General features: G+C 46.4%; 1 protein-coding gene across 1 annotated transcript; it reads left to right on the forward strand.

The window, feature by feature from the left end:
* The first annotated feature begins 11,519 nt into the window (after window positions 1-11,519).
* Window positions 11,520-13,359, forward strand: LOC123411227 (berberine bridge enzyme-like Cyn d 4). Its single transcript, XM_045104165.1, has one exon. It carries the CDS (start codon window positions 11,592-11,594, stop codon window positions 13,188-13,190), a length of 1,599 nt encoding a protein of 532 aa, XP_044960100.1. The 5' UTR covers window positions 11,520-11,591; the 3' UTR covers window positions 13,191-13,359.
* Window positions 13,360-22,807: the final 9,448 nt, after the last annotated feature.

Here is a 22,807-nt window from a genome sequence, read left to right on the forward strand (position 1 = left end):
AAGCAGCGTGGCTGAATCTGAGGCCCCGCCCGACGATGCACGAAGAATGATAGAGGGCGGTCCCGGCTACCCCGTGGATGGAATCAAGGAGTCAACATCATGTGAACTCCATCAGAAATTCAAGAACATATCCATGAAGGTGGCCATCGGACAAGCTTTACCTTCTGGCCCTGATGCACGCTGGCATGGCCATGAGATTCCAGCTGGCTTTGCTAAAGTCGGGGTGGATGAAATCATGACGGGGTTTCATGATATGGAGCTCGACATAGCTGGACCCGAAGATGAGAGGACACTCAGAGAAGTACTGGGTGGAGTCATCCTATGGGACAAGAACTACATCAAGCTTCCAGGCTCGGCCCCAAGGACAACACCGCCTCCGAGTCGTCGCAGGTCACCTACACCTCCATTACCTCCAAGCCCTCCACATGACGTCGGCCAGCACAACACGAGTCCATCTCGATCACCGCTGCCGGACTTGGGTCGTCCGTCTCCGCCGCCGCCCGCACAGGATACTAAGCGGAAGCGTGCCACCAAGAACGCTCCGCCGACGATTCCTAAGCGATGGAGCCCCCCAAAGCGCAAACGGTCGCCCCTCCCAAAGGTACCTCATGCTAATCTTCCTATCAGACCTTATGATCGTACCCCCGAGGAAAACGCCAGGATAGCAAAGGAACATCATGATGCGCAGATGAAAAAGAAGGAACCCGAGCCCCGCCCGGAATACACCGAGAAGCAAATAGCATGGGCAAAAGACTTCATGACCCTTCCATCACAGTCTGACTTACACCATAAGCCTGATGACTATACACGCACATTGCAGAAGGAAGTGAAAAAGAGCAGATCACGTGCAAGTGCAAGTGGGAGCAAATCAAGTTCAACTACAAGCAAGAAAAAATCAGACGTTCCTCAGCTTGGACAACTGGCCAAACAGTCGATCCCACCCCTCAAGGTGTTAACCGAGAATCTTCCCCCTCCGGTGCAGGGGCAAGCTTTTGAAATAGCAAAGGAGTGGGCGGCTGAATGTGGTGTCTCGGTTGAAGATTTGCTGGCTTCCCAAGACGACAGGATACCCAAGGCTGTGGTAGCCCCTAAGCCACAGTTTGTCATGGGAGAGCCTTTGGTCAGCAAAGATGATCTCCCAACAAATATGTGTTACTTGCATCAATGGTACTTAAGTGAATCAAAGAATGGGAGAACGATGATTGTGCTGAGTGTCCCACGGGAGTACTACGGCCGCCCCGAAGAAATCCATATCGACTTTGATGAACTCTTCCACATGTACAATGGCGACGCCCTCGACAAATCGCTTATGAGTTGCTATTGTCTGGAAGTTTTTCAATTCGTTGTCTACATATAACTTGTTTAGTTATTTCAATTCATTGTCTATATATAACATGTACTCTATTACGCAGAATGAAGATTCTGGATTGTAAAAGTAAGAACATCCTAAATATTGGGTTTATTGACCCAGATAAAATACATATAGCGACGCTAACTGATAAACCAAAGGAGACGGAGGAAAACCTTCTAAGGTTTCTAACAGATCAAAATTTCTGTGACCACATACTGTTTCCGTACAACTTCAGGTGAGGGTCTTTACTCTGTTGTGTCCATTCACTTATAAGTGTAATTCATAAGTTACTGACACATATATATATATATATATACATGTGCAGCTTCCATTGGATTCTGTTGGACATTCAAATTGATAAGGGAAGTGTTGATGCCTTCGACCCATTATCGAGACCCTTGGAACAGTTCCAAAGCCTGCAGGACATGCTCCAAGGGTAATTTCAATCATTCTTGCGCTCTATCGGTCTCTTTCGATGATTTTCTGATATACCAATTAATGAAAAACTTAGCAAATCATTATCCTTGTCGGGCAGGGTTTGGAAGCGGTTCAAGTGCGTGACTCCCGGTACTTTCCTGAGAAGCTGACCTTTAGAGCGGCTCACGTAAGTAGTAGTATGATATACTTCTATTTTCAATACATTTATGATGCTAGATTATTATCTTGATTATATATATTCTATTCTCGTAAAGTGCGACCAGCAGCCTGTTGGGGAACGTCGCATGGGAAACACAAATTTTCCTACGCGCACGAAGACCTATCATGGTGATGTCCATCTACAAGAGGGGAATTCCGATCTACGTACCCTTGTAGATCGCAGAGAAGAAGCGTTAGTAAACGCGGTTGATGTAGTGGAACGTCCTCACGTCCCTCGATCCGCCCCGCGAACCGTCCCACGAACCGTCCCGCGATCTGTCCCACGATCTAGTGCCGAACGGACGGCACCTCCGCGTTCAGCACACGTATAGCTCGACGATGATCTCGTCCTTCTTGATCTAGCAAGAGATACGGAGAGGTAGATGAGTTATCCGGCAGCGTGACGGCGCTCCGGAGGTTGGTGGTGATCTAATCTCACCAGGGCTCCGCCTGAGCTCCGCAGAAACGCGATCTAGAGGTAAAACCGTGGAGGTATGTGGTCGGGCTGCCTCGAAAAGTTGTCTCAAATCAGCCCTAATTGCTCCATATATATAGGAGGAGGGAGGGGAGGCTTGCCTTGAGGCTCAAGCAGCCCCAAGGGCTGCGCCACCAAGGGAGGAGGAGTCCTCCTCCAATCCTAGTCCAACTAGGATTGGAAAGTGGAGTCCTTCTCTCCTTTCCCACCTCCTTTTTTTTCTTTCTCTTTGATTTTCTATCCTTGGCGCATAGGGCCTTCTTGGGCTGTCCCACCAGCCCACCAAGGGCTCCAAGGACTATGGGCTTCCCCGGGGTGGGTTGCCCCTCCCGGTGAACACCCGGAACCCATTCGTCATTCCCAGTACATTCCTGGTAACTCCGAAAACCTTCCGGTAATCAAATGAGGTCATCCTATATATCAATCTTCATTTACGGACCATTCCGGAAACCCTCTTGACGTCTGTGATCTCATCCGGGACTCCGAACAACATTCGGTAACCAACCATATAACTCAAATACGCATAAAACAACGTCGAACCTTAAGTGTGCAGACCCTGCGGGTTCGAGAACTATGTAGAGATGACCCGAGAGACTCCTCGGTCAATATCCAATAGCGGGACCTGGATAACCATATTGGATCCTACATATTCTACGAAGATCTTATCATTTGAACCTCAGTGCCAAGGATTCATATAATCCCGTATGTCATTCCCTTTGTCCTTCGGTATGTTACTTACCCGAGTTTCGATCGTCAGTATCCGCATACCTATTTCAATCTCGTTTACCGACAAGTCTCTTTACTCGTTCCGTAATACAAGATCCAACAACTTACACTAAGTCACATTGCTTGCAAGGCTTGTGTGTGATGTTGTATTACCGAGTGGGCCCCGAGATACGTCTCCGTCACACGGAGTGACAAATCCCAGTCTTGATCCATACTAACTCAACGAACACCTTCGGAGATACCTGTAGAGCATCTTTATAGTCACCCAGTTACGTTGCGACGTTTGATACACTCAAAGCATTCCTCCAGTGTCAGTGAGTTATATGATCTCATGGTCATAGGAACAAATACTTGACACGCAGAAAACAATAGCAACAAAATGACACGATCAACATGCTACGTCTATTAGTTTGGGTATAGTCCATCACATGATTCTCCTAATGATGTGATCCCGTTATCAAGTGAAAACACTTGCCTATGGTCAGGAAACCTTGACCATCTTTGATCAACGAGCAAGTCAACTAGAGGCTTACTAGGGACAGTGTTTTGTCTATGTATCCACACATGCACTGTGTTTCCAATCAATACAATTATAGCATGGATAATAAACGCTTATCATGAACAAAGAAATATAATAATAACTAATTTATTATTGCCTCTAGGGCATATTTCCAACAGTCTCCCACTTGCACTAGAGTCAATAATCTAGTTCACATCACCATGTGATTTCAACGAATCCAACACCCATATAGTTATGGGGTCTGATCACCTCTTGCTCGTGAGAGAGGTTTTAGTCAATGGTTCTGAAACTTTCAGATCCGTGTGTTATTTACAAATCTTTATGTCATCTTATAGATGTTGCTACTATGTGCTATTCGGAAATACTCCAAATATCTACTCTACTATACGAATCCGTTTCACTACTCATAGTCATTTGGATTAGTGTCAAAGCTTGCATCGACGTAACCCTTTACGACGAACTCTTTAACCACCTCCATAATCGAGAAAAATTCCTTAGTCTATTTAGTTACTAAGGATAACTTTGACCGCTGATCAGTGATTCAATCCTGGATCACTTTGTGTACCTCTTAACAGACTTGCTGCAAGGCACACATCAGGTGTGGTACTCAGCATGGCATACTTTAGAGTCTATGGCTAATGCATAGAAGACGACCTTCGTCTATTCTCTTTATTCTGCCGTGATCGGGTTTTGAGTCTTACTCAAATTCACACCTTACAACACAACCAAGAACTCCTTCTTTGCTGATCTATTTTGAACTCCTTCAAAAACTTGTCAAGGCATTCATCTTGTTGAAACTTCTATCAAGCGCTTTCGATCTATCTCCATAGATCTTTGATGCTAAACGTTCAAGTAGCGCAATCTAGGTATTCCTTTGAAAACTCCTTTCAAACAACCTTGTATGCTTTACAGAAATTCTACATTACTTCTGATCCACAATATGTCAACCACATATACTTATCAGAAATTCTATAGTGCTCCCACTCACTTCTTTGGAAATACAAGTTTCTCATAAACCTTGTACAAACCCAAAAACTTTGATCATCTCATCAAAGTGTATATTCCAGCTCCGAGATGCTTGCACGAGTCCATTGAAGGATCGCTGGAGCTTGCATACTTGTTAGTATCTTTAGGATCGACAAAACCTTCTGGTTGTATCACATACAATGTTTGCTCAAGGAAACCGTCGAGGAAACAATGTTTTGACATCCTATGTGCAATATTTCAAAAATAATGCAACAACTACTAATATAATTCTAACAGATTTTTAGCATCGCTACGAGTGAGAAAGTCTCACCATAGTCAAATGTTTGATCATGTCGGAAACATCTTTGCGACAAGTCGAGCTTTTCTTAATAGTGACTTATCACCATCGTCGTATGTCTTCCTTTTAAAGATCCATCTTTACTCAATAGCCTATGACCATCAAGTAGTTCTTCCAAAGTATGCACTTTGTTTTCATACCTGGATCCTCTCTCGGATTTCATTGCTTCCAGCCATTTGTCGGAATCCGGGCCCACCATTTCTTTCTCCATAACTCGTAGGTTCATTCTTGCTCAACAACATGACCTCCAAGATAGGGTCACCGTATCACTCTGCAGTAGTACGCGACCTAGTCAACCTACGAGGCTTGTAGTAACTTGATCCGATGCTCGATGATCACCATCATCAGCTTTCACTTCAATTGATGTAGGCGCCACAGGAACAACTTCCTACGCCCTACTACACACTGGTTGAAGTGATGGTTCAATAACCTCATCAAATTCTACCACCCTCCCACTCAATTCTTTCGAGAGAAACCTTTCCTTGAGAAAGGATCCGTTTCTAGAAACAAACACTTTGCTTTCAAATCTGAGATAGGAGATGTACCCAACTGTTTTGGATATCCTATGAAGATGCATTTATCCGCTTTGGGTTCGAGCTTATCAGACTGAAACTTTTTCACATAAGTGTCGAAGCCCCAAACTTTCAAGCAACGACAGTTTAGATTTCTTTAAACCTCAGTCTATACTGTGTCATCTCAACGGAAATACGCGGTGCCCTATTTAAAGTGAATGCGGTTGTCTCTAATGCATAACCCATAAACGATAGTGGTAATTCGATAAGAGACATCATAGCATGCACCATACCAAATAGTGCGTGGCTATGACGTTCAGACACATCATCACACTATGATGTTCCAGGTGGCATGAACTGCGAAACAATTTCCACATTGTCTTAACTGCGTACCAAAACTCGTAACTCAGATATTCATTTCTATGATCATATCGTAGACAGTTTATCCTCTTGTTACGACGAACTTCACTCCTGAAACAGAATTGAACTTTTCAATATTTCAGACTTGTGATTCATTAAGTAAATACTCTTGTATCTACTCAAATCGTTATTGAAGTAAGAACATAATGATATCCACTGCGTGCCTCGGCACCCATTGGACTGCATACATCAAAATGTATCACTTCCAACAAGTTACTATCTTGTTTCATCTCAATGAAAACAAGGCCTTGCTCATGTGGTATGATTTGCATGTCACTAGTGATTCAAAATCAAGTGAGTATAAAGATCCATCAGCATGGAGCCTCTTCATGCAATTTATACCAACATGACTCAAGCGGCAGTGCCACAAGTAAGTGGTACTATCATCATTACCTCGTATCTTTTGGCACCAATATCATGAACATGTGTAACACTACGATCGAGATTCAATAAACCATTGAAGGTGATTATTCAAGCAAATAGAGTAACCATTATTCTCTTTAAATGAATAATCGTATTGCAATAAACACGATCCAATCATGTTCATGCTTAATGCAAGCACCAAATAACATTTATTTAGGTTTAACACCAATCCCGATGGTAGAGGGAGTGTGCGACGTTTGATCATATCAACCTTGGAAACACTTCCAACACGTATCGTCACCTCGCCTTTAGCTAGTCTCTGTTTATGCCGTAGCTTTCATTTCGTGTTACTAATCACTTAGCAACCGAACCGGTATCCAATACCCTCGTGCTACTAGGAGTACTAGTAAAGTACACATCAACATCATGTATACCAAATATACTTCTTTCGACTTTTGCCAGCCTTCTTATCTACCAAGTATCTAGAGTTGCTCCGCCTCAGTGACCGTTCCCCTCATAACAGAAGCACTCAGTCCCGGGCTTGGGTTTAATCTGGGGTCTCTTCATTAGTGCAGCAACTGCTTTGCCATTTCACGAAGTATCCCTTCTAGCCCTTGCCTTTCTCGAAACTTAGTGGTTTTACTAACCATCAACTATTGATGCTCCTTCTTGATTTCTACTTTCGCAGTGTCAAACATCGCGAATCGCTCAAGGATCATTGTATCTATCCTTGATAGGTTATAGTTCATCATGAAGCTCTCACATCTTGGTGGCAGTGACTTTGGAGAACCATCACTATCTCATCTGGAAGATTAACTCCCACTTGATTCAAGCGATTGTCGTACTCAGACAATCTGAGCACACGCTCAACGATTGAGCTTTTCTCCTTTACTTTGTGGACAAAGAATCTTGTTGGAGGTCTCGTACCTCTTAACAACGGCACAAGCATGAAATCACAATTTCATCTCTTTAGAACATCACTTATGTTCCGTGACGTTTCAAAACGTCTTCGGCGCCTTGCTTCTAAGCTATTAAGTATTTTGCACTGAACTATCGTGTAGTCATCAGAAACGTGTATGTCGGATGTTCACAACATCTACAGACGACGCTCGAGGTGTAGCACACCGAGTGGTGCATTAAGGACATAAGCCTTCTGCGCAGCAAGGAGGACAATCCTCGGTTTTACAGACTCAGTCTGCAAAGTTTGCTACTATCAACTTTCAACTAAATTTTCTCTAGGTACATATAAAAACAGTAGAGCTATAGCGCAAGCTACATCGTAATTCGCAAAGACCATTAGACTATGTTCATGACAATTAGTTCAATTAATCATATTACTTAAGAACTCCCACTCAAAAAGTACATCTCTCTAGTCATTTGAGTGGTACATGATCCAAATCCACTATCTCAAGTCCGATCATCACGTGAGTCGAGAATAGTTTCAGTGGTAGGCGTCTCTATGCTAATCATATCAACTATATGATTCATGCTCGAGCTTTTGGTCTCATGTGTTCCGAGGCCATGTCTACACATGCTAGGCTCGTCAAGCTTAACACGAGTGTTCCGCGTGTGCAACTGTTTTGCACCCGTTGTATGTGAACGTTGAGTCTATCACACCCGATCATCACGAGGTGTCTCGAAACGAAGAACTGTCGCAACGGTGCACAGTCGGGGAGAACACAATTTCGTCTTGAAATTTTAGTGAGAGATCACCTCATAATGCTACCGTCGTTCTAAGCAAGATAAGGTGCATAAAGGATTAACATCACATGCAATTCATAAGTGACATGATATGGCCATCATCATGTGCTTCTTGATCTCCATCACCAAAGCACCGGCACGATCTTCTTGTCACCGGCGTCACACCATGATCTCCATCATCATGATCTCCATCAACGTGTTGCCATCGGGGTTGTCGTGCTACTCATGCTATTACTACTAAAGCTACGTCCTAGCAATATAGTAAACGCATCTGCAAGCACAAACGTTAGTTTAAAGACAACCCTAAGGCTCCTGCCGGTTGCCGTACCATCGACGTGCAAGTCGATATTTCTATTACAACATGATCATCTCATACATCCAATATATCACATCACATCGTTGGCCATATCACATCACAAGCATACCCTGCAAAAACAAGTTAGACGTCCTCTAATTGTTGTTGCATGTTTTACGTGGTGACCATGGGCATCTAGTAGGATCGCATCTTACTTACGCAAACATCACAACGGAGATATATGAATTGCTATTTAACCTCATCCAAGGACCTCCTTGGTCAAATCTGATTCAACTAAAGTTGGAGAAACCGACACTCGCCGGTCATCTTTGAGCAACGGAGTTACTCGTAGCGATGAAACCAGTCTCTCGTAAGCATACGAGTAATGTCGGTCCGAGCCGCTTCGATCCAACAATACCACGGAATCAAGAAAAGACTAAGGAGGGCAGCAAAACGCACATCACCGCCCACAAAAACTTTTGTGTTCTACTCGACAATACATCTACGCATGAACCTAGCTCATGATGCCACTGTTGGTGAACATCGCATGGGAAACACAAATTTTCCTACGCGCACGAAGACCTATCATGGTGATGTCCATCTACAAGAGGGGATTTCCGATCTACGTACCCTTGTAGATCGCACAGCAGAAGCGTTAGTAAACGTGGTTGATGTAGTGGAACGTCCTCACTTCCCTCTATCCGCCCCGCGAACCGTCCCACGAACAGTCCCGCGATCCGTCCCACGATCTAGTGCCCAACGGACGGCACCTCCGCGTTCAGCACACGCACAGCTCGACGATGATCTCGGCCTTCTTGATCCAGCAACAGAGACGGAGAGGTAGATGAGTTCTCTGGCAGCGTGACGGCGCTCCGGAGGTTGGTGGTGATCTAATCTCAGCAGGGCTCCGCCCGAGCTCCGCAGAAACGCGATCTAGAGGTAAAACCGTGGAGGTATGTGGTCGGGCTGCCTTGAAAAAGTTGTATCAAATCAGCCCTAATTGCTCAATACATTTATGATGCTAGATTATTATTTTGATTATATATATTCTATTCTCGTAAAGTGTGACCAGCAGCCACGGGGAACGCATCTATGCGGATACTATGTTTGCGAGACCATTCACACGTTTACCTCTGAGCACAAGGATCACAGATTCGACGTAAGCAATGAACATTCACACCTCTATTTTTACCCGTCATTCTTTGTTATCATGATTGATATTCATATTCATCTCCTCATCTTATATAGCACACGGCCATGAGGACGAAGGTCCTACCAGAGCAACGCACGATTGCTGTTGCAGAGGAGCTTGCAGGATTTCTGAGGACAAAGGACGATTTAGTGTAGCTAGGGGCCATTACTGATGTTCGTCCATGTAATCGAATAGACGGGCTCTAGTCCCGATAATTCAGATCTCCATATAATTGTATATATATGCTCGCTTGTAAGATAAGTTAATATTATATATATGCATAATTATTTCTATTTAAATTATATGAAAACTAATTCCCGAACACCAAACGAGGCATCACGTTAATCTCCCGAACACCTAAACCCTAAAACCCTAAAACCCAAAAATAATTTCATTCAAAAAAAACCCAAAAATAAGCAAAATCTGAAACTCTTTAGTCCCGATCCGTGTAACGAACCGGGACTAAAGGGCCTGCCCCTGGGGCGGCTACGAGGCGTGCACGTGGAGCACCTTTAGTCCCGGCTTGTAACAGGGCCGGGACTAAAGGTTAGGCCTTTAGTCCCGCCCCTTTAGTCCCGGTTGGTGAACCTGGACTAAAGCCCCTTACGGGCCGGGGCTAAAGGTCCCGTCCCCACTAGTGTAAAACTATTTTGAGGTGTGTTATTATGCATCATCTATTGAGGTGCTAGAGACGGCTTTGGCCCTTCTATATCCTTTCGATGACAAATGATCATTTATAACTTTTGGTTAAAGAAATGACACTACCTGACTTTCTGCTTAATAATCTTTTTCTTCATTTAATTTGATGCACGGTTGGTTATAAGAAATAGTATCATAAGTTAGTATCATGCATATAAATCTAGTGTATAATACTTCTTTCCTAATGCATAGTATCATATATTAGTATCATAGATCACTTTATTTATAGCCATGCACGACACATATTAGTATACCATTTAACATGATACGGTATCATGATATGATACGGTATCATGATATGATACTCAATCTCTCTTTCTTCATTTAATTTCATGTCGTGTGATCAAAATTGTCTAGTTAACATGCGTAATACTAGCTATGATACTTCCATTAGGCTGGTTGTAATGAAGAGTATCATATATACTACTGTCATGCATATGATACTAGTGTATGATACTACAACCGTAATTCATTGTGTCATATGTTAGTATCATAAAATAGTTCATTTATTATCATGCATGACACATAATACCATAACATTTAATACGACACGGTATCGTGATATGATACTACACAACTCTCTTTTACTTTATTTAATTATGTATTATTTCATTAAAATTGTTTAATTAATATGTATGATACTACGGTGATGTTTCATTAGAGGGGCTAGGCTAAAAAAAGTCTCTTTTAGTCCCTAGATAAAGAAACAGGAGGAATTTTTTTTTAAGGGACTAGCAAAATACTTTACTGGAGGGACTTTTTTCTTTAGTCCCTAAAACTAGAAAAATTCTAGTTCCTTGAAAAGAAACAACACCTACTTATGATAATTTCATTACGATCAGACTAAGTAAAATAGCACTCTAGCCAATCCTCGTGTTCTCCGCTAGACTTGGTCTCAGGTGGTTCGAGCCAAGAAACCGAAGACACAAGCGGTGACAGTTCCATACGCACCGCTCGTTCAGCCGTGCATCGTCGTCCTATATTTAGGTTTTTGTATGGACATGCTACTCTGAGCGGCAGTCTTTAATACCACCAAATGCACTAGCAAACACTTGGATCCTGTAGTTCTACGGCGGCTCTGCCGTGTGGTGAACCCGAGAGGCGCCAGCTGGTCGCATATGGTTCGATTCGACCACTCAAATTGGACTACTTTGAGGACAAATTTCATCGTGCGACCATTTCCTGAATCTTACCAAAATCTGCCGAGGAAAGACGTGTTGGATCGATGCAACCAACCGCAACCAAGCACTTAGTACACTCCTACTGGTTGCGACAAGTGATTTTGGCTTCAGTTCCAGAGTTCCAATTCCAACAAGTTTATAAAGTTGCCACCGTCCCAGGCTGACTCCTCAGTCCTCGAACCAAGCTGCAGACGCAATGACCGTAGCTCGGAGCATCCTGGTTGCGCTGCTCGGCGCCGTTTGCATTGCCATATCCACGGCCGACGCGGCGACCAGCGTTAACACCACTGACTTCGTAGGCTGTCTCGCCGCGCACCTTCCTCCGGGGATCGTCTACACGCAGTCGTCGGAATCCTACCCGTCCGTCCTCGAGTTCTCCATCAAGAACCTCCGGTTCGTCACTCCGGCCACCCCGACGCCCCTCGTCATCGTCAAGGCCACCCACGCAACACACGTCAAGGTTACCGTGCGCTGCGGCGCGGTGCACGGCGTCCGCGTGCGCCCGCGCAGCGGTGGCCATGACTACGAGGGGCTTTCCTACCGCTCCCTGGACGCGGCTCGCCCTTTCGCCATCGTCGACCTGGCGGCGCTGCGCGCGATCCGCGTCGACGTCCGAAGCAGGTCGGCGTGGGTCGAGTCCGGAGCCACGCTCGGGGAGCTTTACTACGGCATCGCCAACAAGAGCGCGCGTCTCGGGTTCCCCGCCGGTGTCGGCCCGACGGTCGGCGTCGGCGGGCACCTCTGCGGCGGTGGCTTCGGCCTGATGCTACGGAAGCACGGGCTCGCGGCGGATCACGTCGTCGACGCCGTCATGGTGGACGCCAAGGGGAGGCTCCTGGACAGGGCCGCCATGGGGGAGGACCACTTCTGGGCCATCCGCGGCGGCGGGGGCGGGAGCTTTGGCATCGTGGTGTCCTGGAAGCTCCGGCTCGTGCGCGTGCCAGCGACCGTCACGGTGTTCACCGTCCACCGTCCAAGAAACCAGTCCGCCAGCGATCTGCTCACCAAGTGGCAGCACGTGGCGCCGGCCCTGCCCCGCGAGATGATCCTCCGGGTGGTCGTGCAGAACCAGGACGCGCAGTTCGAGTCCCTGTACCTCGGCAGGTGCACCGGCGTCATCGCGACGATGACCGAGATGTTCCCGGAGCTGGGCGTGACGCGGCGAGACTGCATCGAGATGAGCTGGATCGAGTCGGTCCTCTACTTCGCGTTCTACGGCACGGGGAAGCCGAAGGAGATGCTGCTGGACAGGGGCACCAAGCCGGACAGGTACTTCAAGGGCAAGTCGGACTTCGTGCACGAGCCCATCCCGAGGGGCGTGTGGGAGAGCACGTGGAGCTGGTTCCTGGAGGACGGGGCCGGGCTGCTCATCCTCGACCCCTTCGGCGGCAGGATGGGCAGCGTCGCGCCGTCGGCGACGCCGTTCCCGCACCGGCGCGCGCTCTACAACATGCAGTACTACGGGTTCTGGTTTGACAACACGACGGAGGCGTCGGAGCAGCATATGGGCTGGGTCAGGGGGCTGCACAGGGAGATGGAGCCGTACGTGTCCAAGAGCCCGAGGGGCGCGTACGTGAACTACAAGGACCTGGACATCGGCGTGAACGACTATGGTGGTGACGGCGCCGGGACCAGCTACGAGAAGGCGAGGGTGTGGGGCGAGGCCTACTTCAAGGATAACTTTGAGAGGCTTGCCGCGGTGAAGGCCAAGGTAGATCCCAGTGATTTCTTCAGGAACGAGCAAAGCATTCCCCCTCTTCCATTACAAGGTGGCAATGACACGACGCGGAATTGATAGGGTATGTTTTTCTTTTGTCTTAAAAGAAGTTACTTGACTCGGAGTAGTGAAGTCTGGATGTCAAAAAGAGTGAAATCCAAAGTTATTGAGGATGTGTAATATAGTCCTCAAACTTAAAAACCGCTTGTACTTCGTTTGTTTCCAACAACCACCACAATGAAGCTTCCCAAACACCAACCTTTCATTGATGCTGCATCCGTATTGGTCACGCCTCTAGGATCGGGGGTACCTAGGCCCGTCGGCCTGCGGCCCCAAACGCAACGCGGCTTGACAAGCCTGGTTCGGCCCGTCGGCAAGCCCGACAAGCGAGACCCTTGTGGCACCCCAATAGAGGGCCTACGCACATGCGTTCCCAGGATAAGATCGGACCCACGTCAAAGACATGATACATAAATTCCAGGCAAGAGGGGCTTTATTAATATAAGGGAGTATTACAATATTGTTGCTTACAACAATATTACACAACTCCAAGGCTAACTAAGTGGCAGCAGAGGTCTTGATACATCGGCAACGACGTCCCTGGTTGGGCTCCATAACTCGCATGACTGGCCTGGTTACGGTCTAGCACGACGAGTCTTCTCCTGCAACTGGCCACGTGCAAGGCCAGGTGAGTACTTTGAATGTACTCGCAAGACAACCAAATACATAGCATCCAAACAGCAGATAACAAAGCAAGCATAACAATTATATAATAGCTATTCTAAGCATGGCATGGAATTAACATGAAAATATCAATCAAGCATAGCATGACATGGACTAAACATGTAATCTACCTCACTAGCATGGCAAAGATCACAACAGGTGCTTAACCAGCTTACTGTTACCGAATATCAACTTACTCTCTTCTGGGTTGTTCCACAACCCTCGACATACTCGTAATCTAGTCTGAACGGATTCAAATCACATCACACGGTCATCTGACCATTCATCATATAGCCTTCTCATGGCTAACACATCATGTTGGCAACATCCTCTGATGTTCACACGAGACGAGTTCTTCCATCATTACTAACATCAATATGGTTGACCGTCTACTGAGGTCTGGTCGGGTTGTCCAATATCGTGGACTCGAATAGATTTGACATTCTGCAGAGGTTGCACACTTTACCAACACTATGGAGCATTGACCTTGTGATCCCATTCGGGTGGACCAGTGTTGCTCGAACGAAACTTGCCTGACCCGTGACTCTTTCATCGTACCACCGGCATGCGTCCTCCCTCGGAGTCCTGCCCTGGGTGGCCCTGTGTCCTCATGACACCTGCCACCATCGTGGCCAAACTAAACTTACCCATCCAGGGACGCCGACACAAAGAACTCAACTGGCTGACAGGGTTATCACCGCCCACCGGGCCAAGGTAGCACACGTGCATAACCCTCACTCTTTGGAAGTACCGGTGAAAGAGCACGCGATCAGCTCAAGTCAAGGCCGTCCCATATCGGCAAATGTGGTTGCAGGGATGAGCCCACACAGGTGACTCTGATCAACCAACTAGGAACCTTATCCCGAATATTATCTGTCATAGCTGACGCTACGATGTCATAGCAATCCGATAATTAATACGCTCAGGCCACTACTGTTAAACCATATTCATAAACAGTCGGATGAAACACAAAGTAATCATAGATAGTAATCTCAACAGTATAATGTAAATGGCAAACTATTACTTTTATAGATTCTAGCTATACGGTAGACCTTCGGAACCCTTGCATAAAATCGGCAAATAAATTGGTAGCCACCAGAACGGTCGTTACAACACGGATCTGGGACATTACCCGAATAACTGAACCCCGACTCAAGACGGTTGGAAAGCAGCTCAGAGCATGAGGCGGTGTTGATAAGAAGAATGTACGAGTTCCCTAAGACGGCCGAAGAACAGCTCAGAGCATAGGGTCACCGCCACAGAAAGAAATTCAACAGTTGCCCGCGATGGCCGAAGAGCATCTCAGAACACGGGACAACTGTTGACAAAAGAAATATAAAATTGGCATCCACCCCGGACGGCCGGAAACAGCTCGGACTCACGCATGGTGCCATTATTGAAGAAAATGCGAGCAAGGGTTCGTCAGAGTCACACACAACACATCACTATACATTCAGACACAAGCATTATAAATTAAATATGCAAGAGCATCACATATCAAAGTTTGAGTGCATATATTAGATGAAAAGTAGTACTAGGAACTATTACTAATGTCATCATAGTTATATGCAAATGCAGGCTAATAGGTGATACAGATAAACACACAGAGTGCAAGCAAAGTTATCACGCAAGTCCGGAGCTCATTAAGAGGTTGGCTTGCCTGGGGGTCGACGAATACTCCAGGAAGAAGCGCGATAAAACACCGGAAGGATTTCCTGCACAGGTTTCCCTCTCGGGAGGCTCAAACAAAGGGCAAGGGCAAAACAGTCATTCCTACTGTGCAAACATAATATGAAAATGGTACTTTCTAAATGGCTCGACGAGACGAAGACGTGGGCGCTGGTTTTACCTCAATCGGAGCTACGAGTAAAAAGATACGGACGTTCATTTGTTAAGTGGTGAAACAAACAGAATCTGTTCATTTCAGTCCTTAACTCGTGAACGTTCACAATCAACGCAGTTCGGCTGGTGGGGTTTTAAACCGAAAGCGCATTCCTGGGAATACGCTTTCACCGAATAGAAAGCGCAACCCAAGGAAGGTCCTTCCCCTTAAACTGCATGGGCCCGGGGTGGTTGATCTCTCTCTCTCTCTTACGGGTGGGCCCGCCTTATCCTCTCCCTCCCTCTCTCACTGACGGGCGGGGCCATCCCCTTCTCCTCTTTCTCTCTCCTCTCCTTCTCTCTCTCCTTCCCATCTCCTTCTTCTTCCTTTGAACAGGGGCACATGAGAGATCGGCCGCTGGTGCAACCAGCGACTGGCGGCCGCGGGAGCGCCGGCCGGCGGGCCGAGGGGGTTGAGCGCTCCTCGCCGTGCCCGAGGGTCGCCACAGGGTCGCCGGAGGCGGACCACAGCACCGCCGTGGCTGGAGAGGATGCGGTGGCCGAGGGGAAACAGCGACGGCCTTCGGCCTGGGAGTAATGTGGAGCTCGGAGGCTTGTGGAGGGGTGAGGGGGGGGGGTTGCTACTCCACAGGAGGGGTCAGGACACTGCATTTATAGGAGAGGGAAGGAACTCTCGCGACGCCGGGAGAAGCTCCGAGATTCCATGGCGGGATTCCAATGGCAGAAACCTCCAGGAGCAAGGAGACGAGGGTGAGATGGTTCTAGAGGGCATACATGGGCTAGGGGAACCTCCTCGACACTCCTGGACATGCTCGTGCTGGCTGGAGATGTGCTCCCGTCGCCTCAATGCACAGAGCTCAGTTTTGGCACTCTATGCCCATGGTCACCACGTGGACATGGCCTTGCCATGTCCCTTAAGTTGTCAAACTATGTCTAAGCTTATCTACACACTGTGCTAAGATGAAATGACACAACACACATCACTCGGGAGCAATGAGGTGACCACAGCAAAGTCAAATAGTCTCCAACAACAAGGCGTTTGATCTGTGCAGTGGCCACCACAGTGCACCTCTTGGCATGATATTTTTCCGAGGTTGACCACTCACTAAGGTCACCATCCTGGCCAAAATTCATCACAATCCAATAAGTCTAAGGGGCACTTCCTTTGTAACTTGGCATACTGACCAAAAATGAAGAAGATGATGCTGGGGTCAAATGGCTAAATGGAAATGGCTGAATTTCGGAGGAGAGTCATGATTTAGGCATATGAAGGCATTTTCAAAGTTCCATACCATTTTCACAAATATAAATGGTACTTCCTTCACAATGCTCCAATCAGGACAAAATCTTAAATAATTCACTGAGGAAGAATGGAGTGATGGTAGGGGATAATTTTTGGTGGACAAGGATGATTTATCGTAATGAACTACTCTGCAAAATTTCAGCTCAAGGGACACAAGGAATCGAGCACTTCCTTTGCAAAGAAAAAATATAGACAGAATCTGGAAAGGGATATTGTGCTCAATGTTTGAACTATGGGACTTGATCTGTTGATGGAAATGATGAATATATGCATATGAGAAGCTTCACAAATTATTTGGGATTTTTCGTCGCTACCAAAATGGTAGTTCCTTTGGAAAGGCCCCAAATTGGAATATTAGATTTAAATGGGAAAAAGGCATTTTTCCCTACTCAGTGATAGCCAATATTTTATGAGAGCTTCATATGATACAAAGAATATCTTTGCAAGTTTTCATGACCTCGGGAGATGGATAGATATTTTCTTGGATTTAGTTCCTCAGAAAGACAGAAACAAGAATTAATTCTAGAAGAGTAATATTACATATGACTTGGCAATATTTTTGCACATCTAGGGTTTATGAGGGAATAATGAGCTCTGGGAGAAATTGGAGGATCAATAGAGCAAGGGAAATGATGGCTCCTTTGAAAACACAACGACATGATTCCGAGTTCCAATATTTCGGAGCTAGGGTTTCCCAGAGGTTCGGGGTTTTCTTAGCAAGAACAAACTGGCACAAGGACATGGGAAATGCATGGAGAGGTTGAGGATAGACTGGGTTCACTTGGTCATTTGCCAAATTCCAGAGGAAAAATCTGGGAGAGAGAAGCTAGGAAGGAATAACAGCACAAAAATCGATAACCCAATTTTTGGGGTGTTACATACCATCTCCCCTTAGAAGAATCTCGTCCTCGAGATTCCCAGGGTTAGCTTAGCACAACAACTACTACGCCTCTAAAAAAAACTTCGGGGCTCGGTCATAACCCTATGGTTGAAAACAACCGAGTTAAGAGAACCAAAACTGGTACACCTAGATCGAGACATAAATATCGGGGGATCTACTCTACACACGGGGGGTCGCTGGGTAGCCCTATAATTTTTAGGAAAATCAAAATTTCTCTTTTCCGAAAATGCTTGGGGTACCCTAATGAACAGTGTTAGGGCATATTTATGCCTAAGTAATTTTGGTGATTGATGACAGTACCACAAAGGACTAATCGTGTGTGTTAAGATTTCAGATAACACATGTCAACGGCACAAGACGACTCACCCCCCTCCATGGAACAGAAGCACGGTGTACTCTACGATTCTCTTTCTTTGAGTCATAGGATCGCCATACTATTAAGAGGGTACCCGTAGTGGAAAGGTTTGGGTGGAATCAATCTTGCACGCACACACTTTATCTCCTTTCCCTTTCTCCACTAGAGTTGGCGGTAGTACCGCTAGAACTGGCGGTAGTACCGCTAGCCCTAGTGGTAGTACCGCCAGTGCTGGCGGTAGTACCACCCCTGGTCAGCGGTAGTACCGCTCCAGGAACTTAGTACCGCCTTCCTAGCGGTTGTACGTCGTCGGACTTTTTGCGAAGACTTTCTTGGCGGTGGTTGGCCCGGTAGTGCATCTTCACTACCATGGGCCCAGCGGTAGTACCGTTGGAGTGCCAGCAGTAGTATCGCTGCAGCCAGCGGTAGTACCGCTGGAGTGCCAGCGGTAGTCCCGCTGCAGCCAGGGGTAGGCTCGGGCTGTGAGTGGGAAAACGGTTGGATTCCCCCCCACTATATAAGGGGTTCTTCTTGCTCTAGAACCCTATCTTTGACCCTCCCAAGCTCCATTGTTGCTCCCTAAGCTCAAAAGTGCCCGATCTCTCTCCCTAGCCAATCAAACTTTATGATTCTCTAGGGATTGGTTGAGAAGGCCTAGATCCACACTTCCACCAAGAGAAAAATTGATTCCCCCACCAATCCCATGCGGATTTTGTTACTCTTGGGTGTTTGAGCACCCTAGACGGTTGAGGTCACCTCGGAGCCACATTCCATTGTGGTGAAGCTTTGTGGTCTTGTTGGGAGCCTCCAAGCTTTTGTGGAGTTTGCCCCAACCTTGTTTGTAAAGGTTCGGTCGCCGCCTTCAAGGGCACCTATAGTGGAATCATGGTACCTCGCATCATGTGTGGGCGTGAGGAGAATACGGTGGCCCTAGTGGATTATTGGGGAGCATTGTGCCTCCACACCGCTCCAATGGAGACGTACTTCCTGTCAAAGGGAAGGAACTTCGGTAACACATCCTCGTCTTCATTGGTTCCACTTGTGGTTATCTCTAACCTTTACATTGTGTATCCTTATGTTGTTGTGTATCTCTTACTTGTCTTAGTTATCTTTGTTGTTAGCATCATATAGGTTCACCTCTTTGTTGTCATTTTAGTGAACCCTTATGTTGCTTACCCTAACTTGCTAAGATTAATTAAAAAGTGGTTGTTGCCTACTCACCCCCCCCCTCTAGTCAACCATATCGATCCTCTCAATTGGTATCAGAGCCACGTCTCTTTATTATGGGTTTCACCACCCGAAGAGTATGGAAGATGATGAGGGAGTTCCCCGTGCGCAAACCGAGGCCATGGACTTGACTTCGATCACAAGGGACGACTTGAATACGGCTATGGCCGCACTCAAGACGTCCTTGACGAACGAGGTCAAGACCATGCTTAAAGAGTTAATTGAGGGAATTAAAAGTTCTCCCGAACCGGCGTTGGTGGTTAAACCTACCAACACAGATTCGGAAGCCAGTTCCTTTAGGGACACGGCTAAAGGTATGCAACCTTCCCCTCCTCTTGAAAATGATGGGAATGGGACTTATGCATCTGTTCCACCACCCTTGGCCTATGGAGGACCGGTTCCCACACCGCGTCTTAATCCTATTGGTCCTCCTCCTAAGCTTGTAAAAGGTGATTTTGCTAACTGGGTATTTTCTATTAAGTCTCATTTGAATCACAGCTCAACAAATTTGTGGAGAATCATCGAGCAAGGCTATTATCCCCAGGACCCAAGCAACCTCACTCCAAGAGAAGAAGCGGACAATCAATATAATCACTCCGCATTGTTTATTCGCCAGTCCGTAGTGCCACCTGAAGATCTTCCTCACTTGCGTCCCTTCACTTTGGCCAAGGACTATTGGGAGCACATTATGGTGTTGGACAAGGGAAGCTCAAGCATTCAACGGTCCAACTATGAAGTGGTACTTGATACGGCCGATGAGTTTGTGATGAAGGAAGATGAGGACCCTCGTGATCTCTATCGAAGGGTGACTGCTATTGTTGTGGCTCTCAAGGACCATGGGAGCAAGGATGTGGATGACACATGGGTCAAGCGCAAGTTTTTCAAGGCCATCATGCCTTTCAACAAAGCCATGCCATCTGTCATTCGCCAATGACCAGATTTCCACTCCTTGTCTTCCAGTGAGGTGTTGGATGAATTCATTGCAATGTCAATCATGAACGAGACAACTGACAATGCACTTGCTCGAGTTCGCTCAAAGACAGCTTCTCCCAATCTTGCATTAAAGGCAAAAGCGGCTTTTGAAGAAGAAGAAGAGGATGAGGAAGAGGAGAGCTGCCCTAAAGACACGAAGTATGCTTATCATGAGCACATGGCTCTTGCGTCAAGGTAATTCTGGGGCAACAAGAGGAACTCAAGACCCACCTTCACCAAGAACAACTCAAGTGGGTTCAAACCCAAGCAACGAGTGAGGACATGCTATAACTGTGGTAATGTGAGTCACTTCGTGGCCAAATGTCCCTATGAGAAAAGGGAAGACAACTGGGGCAAGCTCATTCACAAAGACAAAACCAAGTCATTCCCAAACAAGAACAACTTTGTGAAGAAACCCCACCCAAAGGGTATGGTGGCCCTTGAAGAGTACCCCTCCGATGATGATGACGATGATGATATGGTGGCAACTGCAACTGTTGCCATTGCCACCCCCTCTCCCAAGAAGGTGTCTCTCTTCAACGCCCCAACGAGAAGCACATCGCCAAGTGCCTCATGGCCAAAGGTATCGATCAGGTAACCCCCATCATTAAGACCAACATCGCTACTGCTCCTTCATTATTGAATTGTGTTGATGATAGTGATGTTGGGGAACTTAATGAGCATGATCTTGACAAATTTTTGTGCACTATCAAGGGAGAATCCAAGAAGCACTTTGTTGCTCTCTTGGAACAACTGGGTGAGGCTAATGACCTCATCGAGTCTCATGAGGACACCATCTCCGAGCTTCAGGGACATAGTCGTGACTATGCCGATGAGATTGCTGAACTATCTATTGCACTAGAAAAGGAGCGCACTCTTCGTTTGGCTCTTGAGGAGTCATACAACAATGACTGCGCTAAAATGCAAAAGAAACTAGATCATGATACTGTTCTTACTCGTATGTTTAAGTCTGAAAAGGATGCTCTTGGGGTTGGCCATGACAGACTCAAAGTGGAGTTTGACACACTTGACAAGGCTCACAAGGTCTTGAAAGGTGTTCATTTCTCTCTCAAAGAGTCTCATGATCAACTCCAAGCAAAGCTTACCAAGGAAATCTCTACTTGTCCTCCCTTTGTGTTAATTGATAATGCCTGTACAACTAACCCTTGTTGTGAGCATGTACATCTTGTGGAGGAAAATGCCAAGTTAAAGGAGAGACTTGAGAAGGGCCTTGTGTCATGCATACAAGGCGAGAAGAGCCTGAACGACCTCTTGAGCAATCAAAAGGGTGTGGTAGAAAAGGAGGGACTTGGACTTACCTCCAAATCAAAAAGAAAAAGGAGGAACAGGAACAAACGATCCCCTACCCTCATGGACATCTTTGTCAAAGAGGGCGAAGGGACTCAGGAGGTGAACAGGAACAAGGTGGACGATGGTAACGTCAAGAAGGGCAAAACCATACCTACCAACACAGCCGGCAAACTCAATCCTTCCTATGTTTTATGTCGTGCTGGTGATGGGCATGTTTATGTGAGATTTGTTGGTTCTTACTATGAGTCCATTGAATGGGCTATTTGGGTTCCTAAGACCCTTGTCTCTAACATTAAAGGACCCATTCAAAAATGGGTACCTAAAACCAAGCCTTGATCTATTGCAGGAGTTTGCTTCCGGTGGGGTGTCATGGTTGCTCGATAGTGGAGCAAAAAATCATATGACCGGAAGCAAGGACTTAGTGGTGGATGTGCATCCTTCTCCATCTATGCCCACCCATGTCCAATTCGCTGATGCATCCTCGTCAAAGGTATTGGGATTTGGTAAGGTGGTCATCTCTCAAGAGTTATCTATTGAGAAGGTCATGCTTGTTGAGTCTCTTGCCTACAATTTACTTTCGGTTCGTCAACTTGCAATTATGGATTTTTCCACATTCTTTAATCTTGATACTGTGGTCCTCTTGTGAAGTAAGACTCTTAAAGTAGCCGATGTTGGATATGTCGAAAATGGTCTCTATGTGGTGAACTTTTCAAAGCGACCCACTAAGACTGCGAGTTGTCTAATGGCTAAAGTTGATGTGGGCTTGCTTTGGCATCGCCGACTAGCTCATGTCAATATGAGATCTTTGCAAAGTCTTCTCAAAGGGGACCATATTCGTGGACTAACAAATGTGAGTTTTGCTAGAGATCGTGCTTGAAGTGCCTGCATTGAAGGAAAGATTCATGAAACTTCTCATCGTCCAACGACTCTCATTTACACTAAGAGGCCATTGGAGCTCCTCCATATGGATCTTTTCGGTCCTCCATCATTTGCTAGTCTTGGAGGCAGAAAGTACTGCTTGGTGATTGTTGATGACTACTCAAGATACACCTGGGTATATT

The sequence above is a fragment of the Hordeum vulgare genome, chromosome 7H (assembly GCF_904849725.1).
Source record: "Hordeum vulgare subsp. vulgare chromosome 7H, MorexV3_pseudomolecules_assembly, whole genome shotgun sequence".
Taxonomy (NCBI): domain Eukaryota; kingdom Viridiplantae; phylum Streptophyta; class Magnoliopsida; order Poales; family Poaceae; genus Hordeum; species Hordeum vulgare.

Coding starts and splice junctions, on each gene's coding strand:
- LOC123411227 (XM_045104165.1), top strand. CDS start 11,592: ATGACCGTAGCTCGGAGCATCCTGGTTGCGCTGCTCGGCGCCGTTTGC.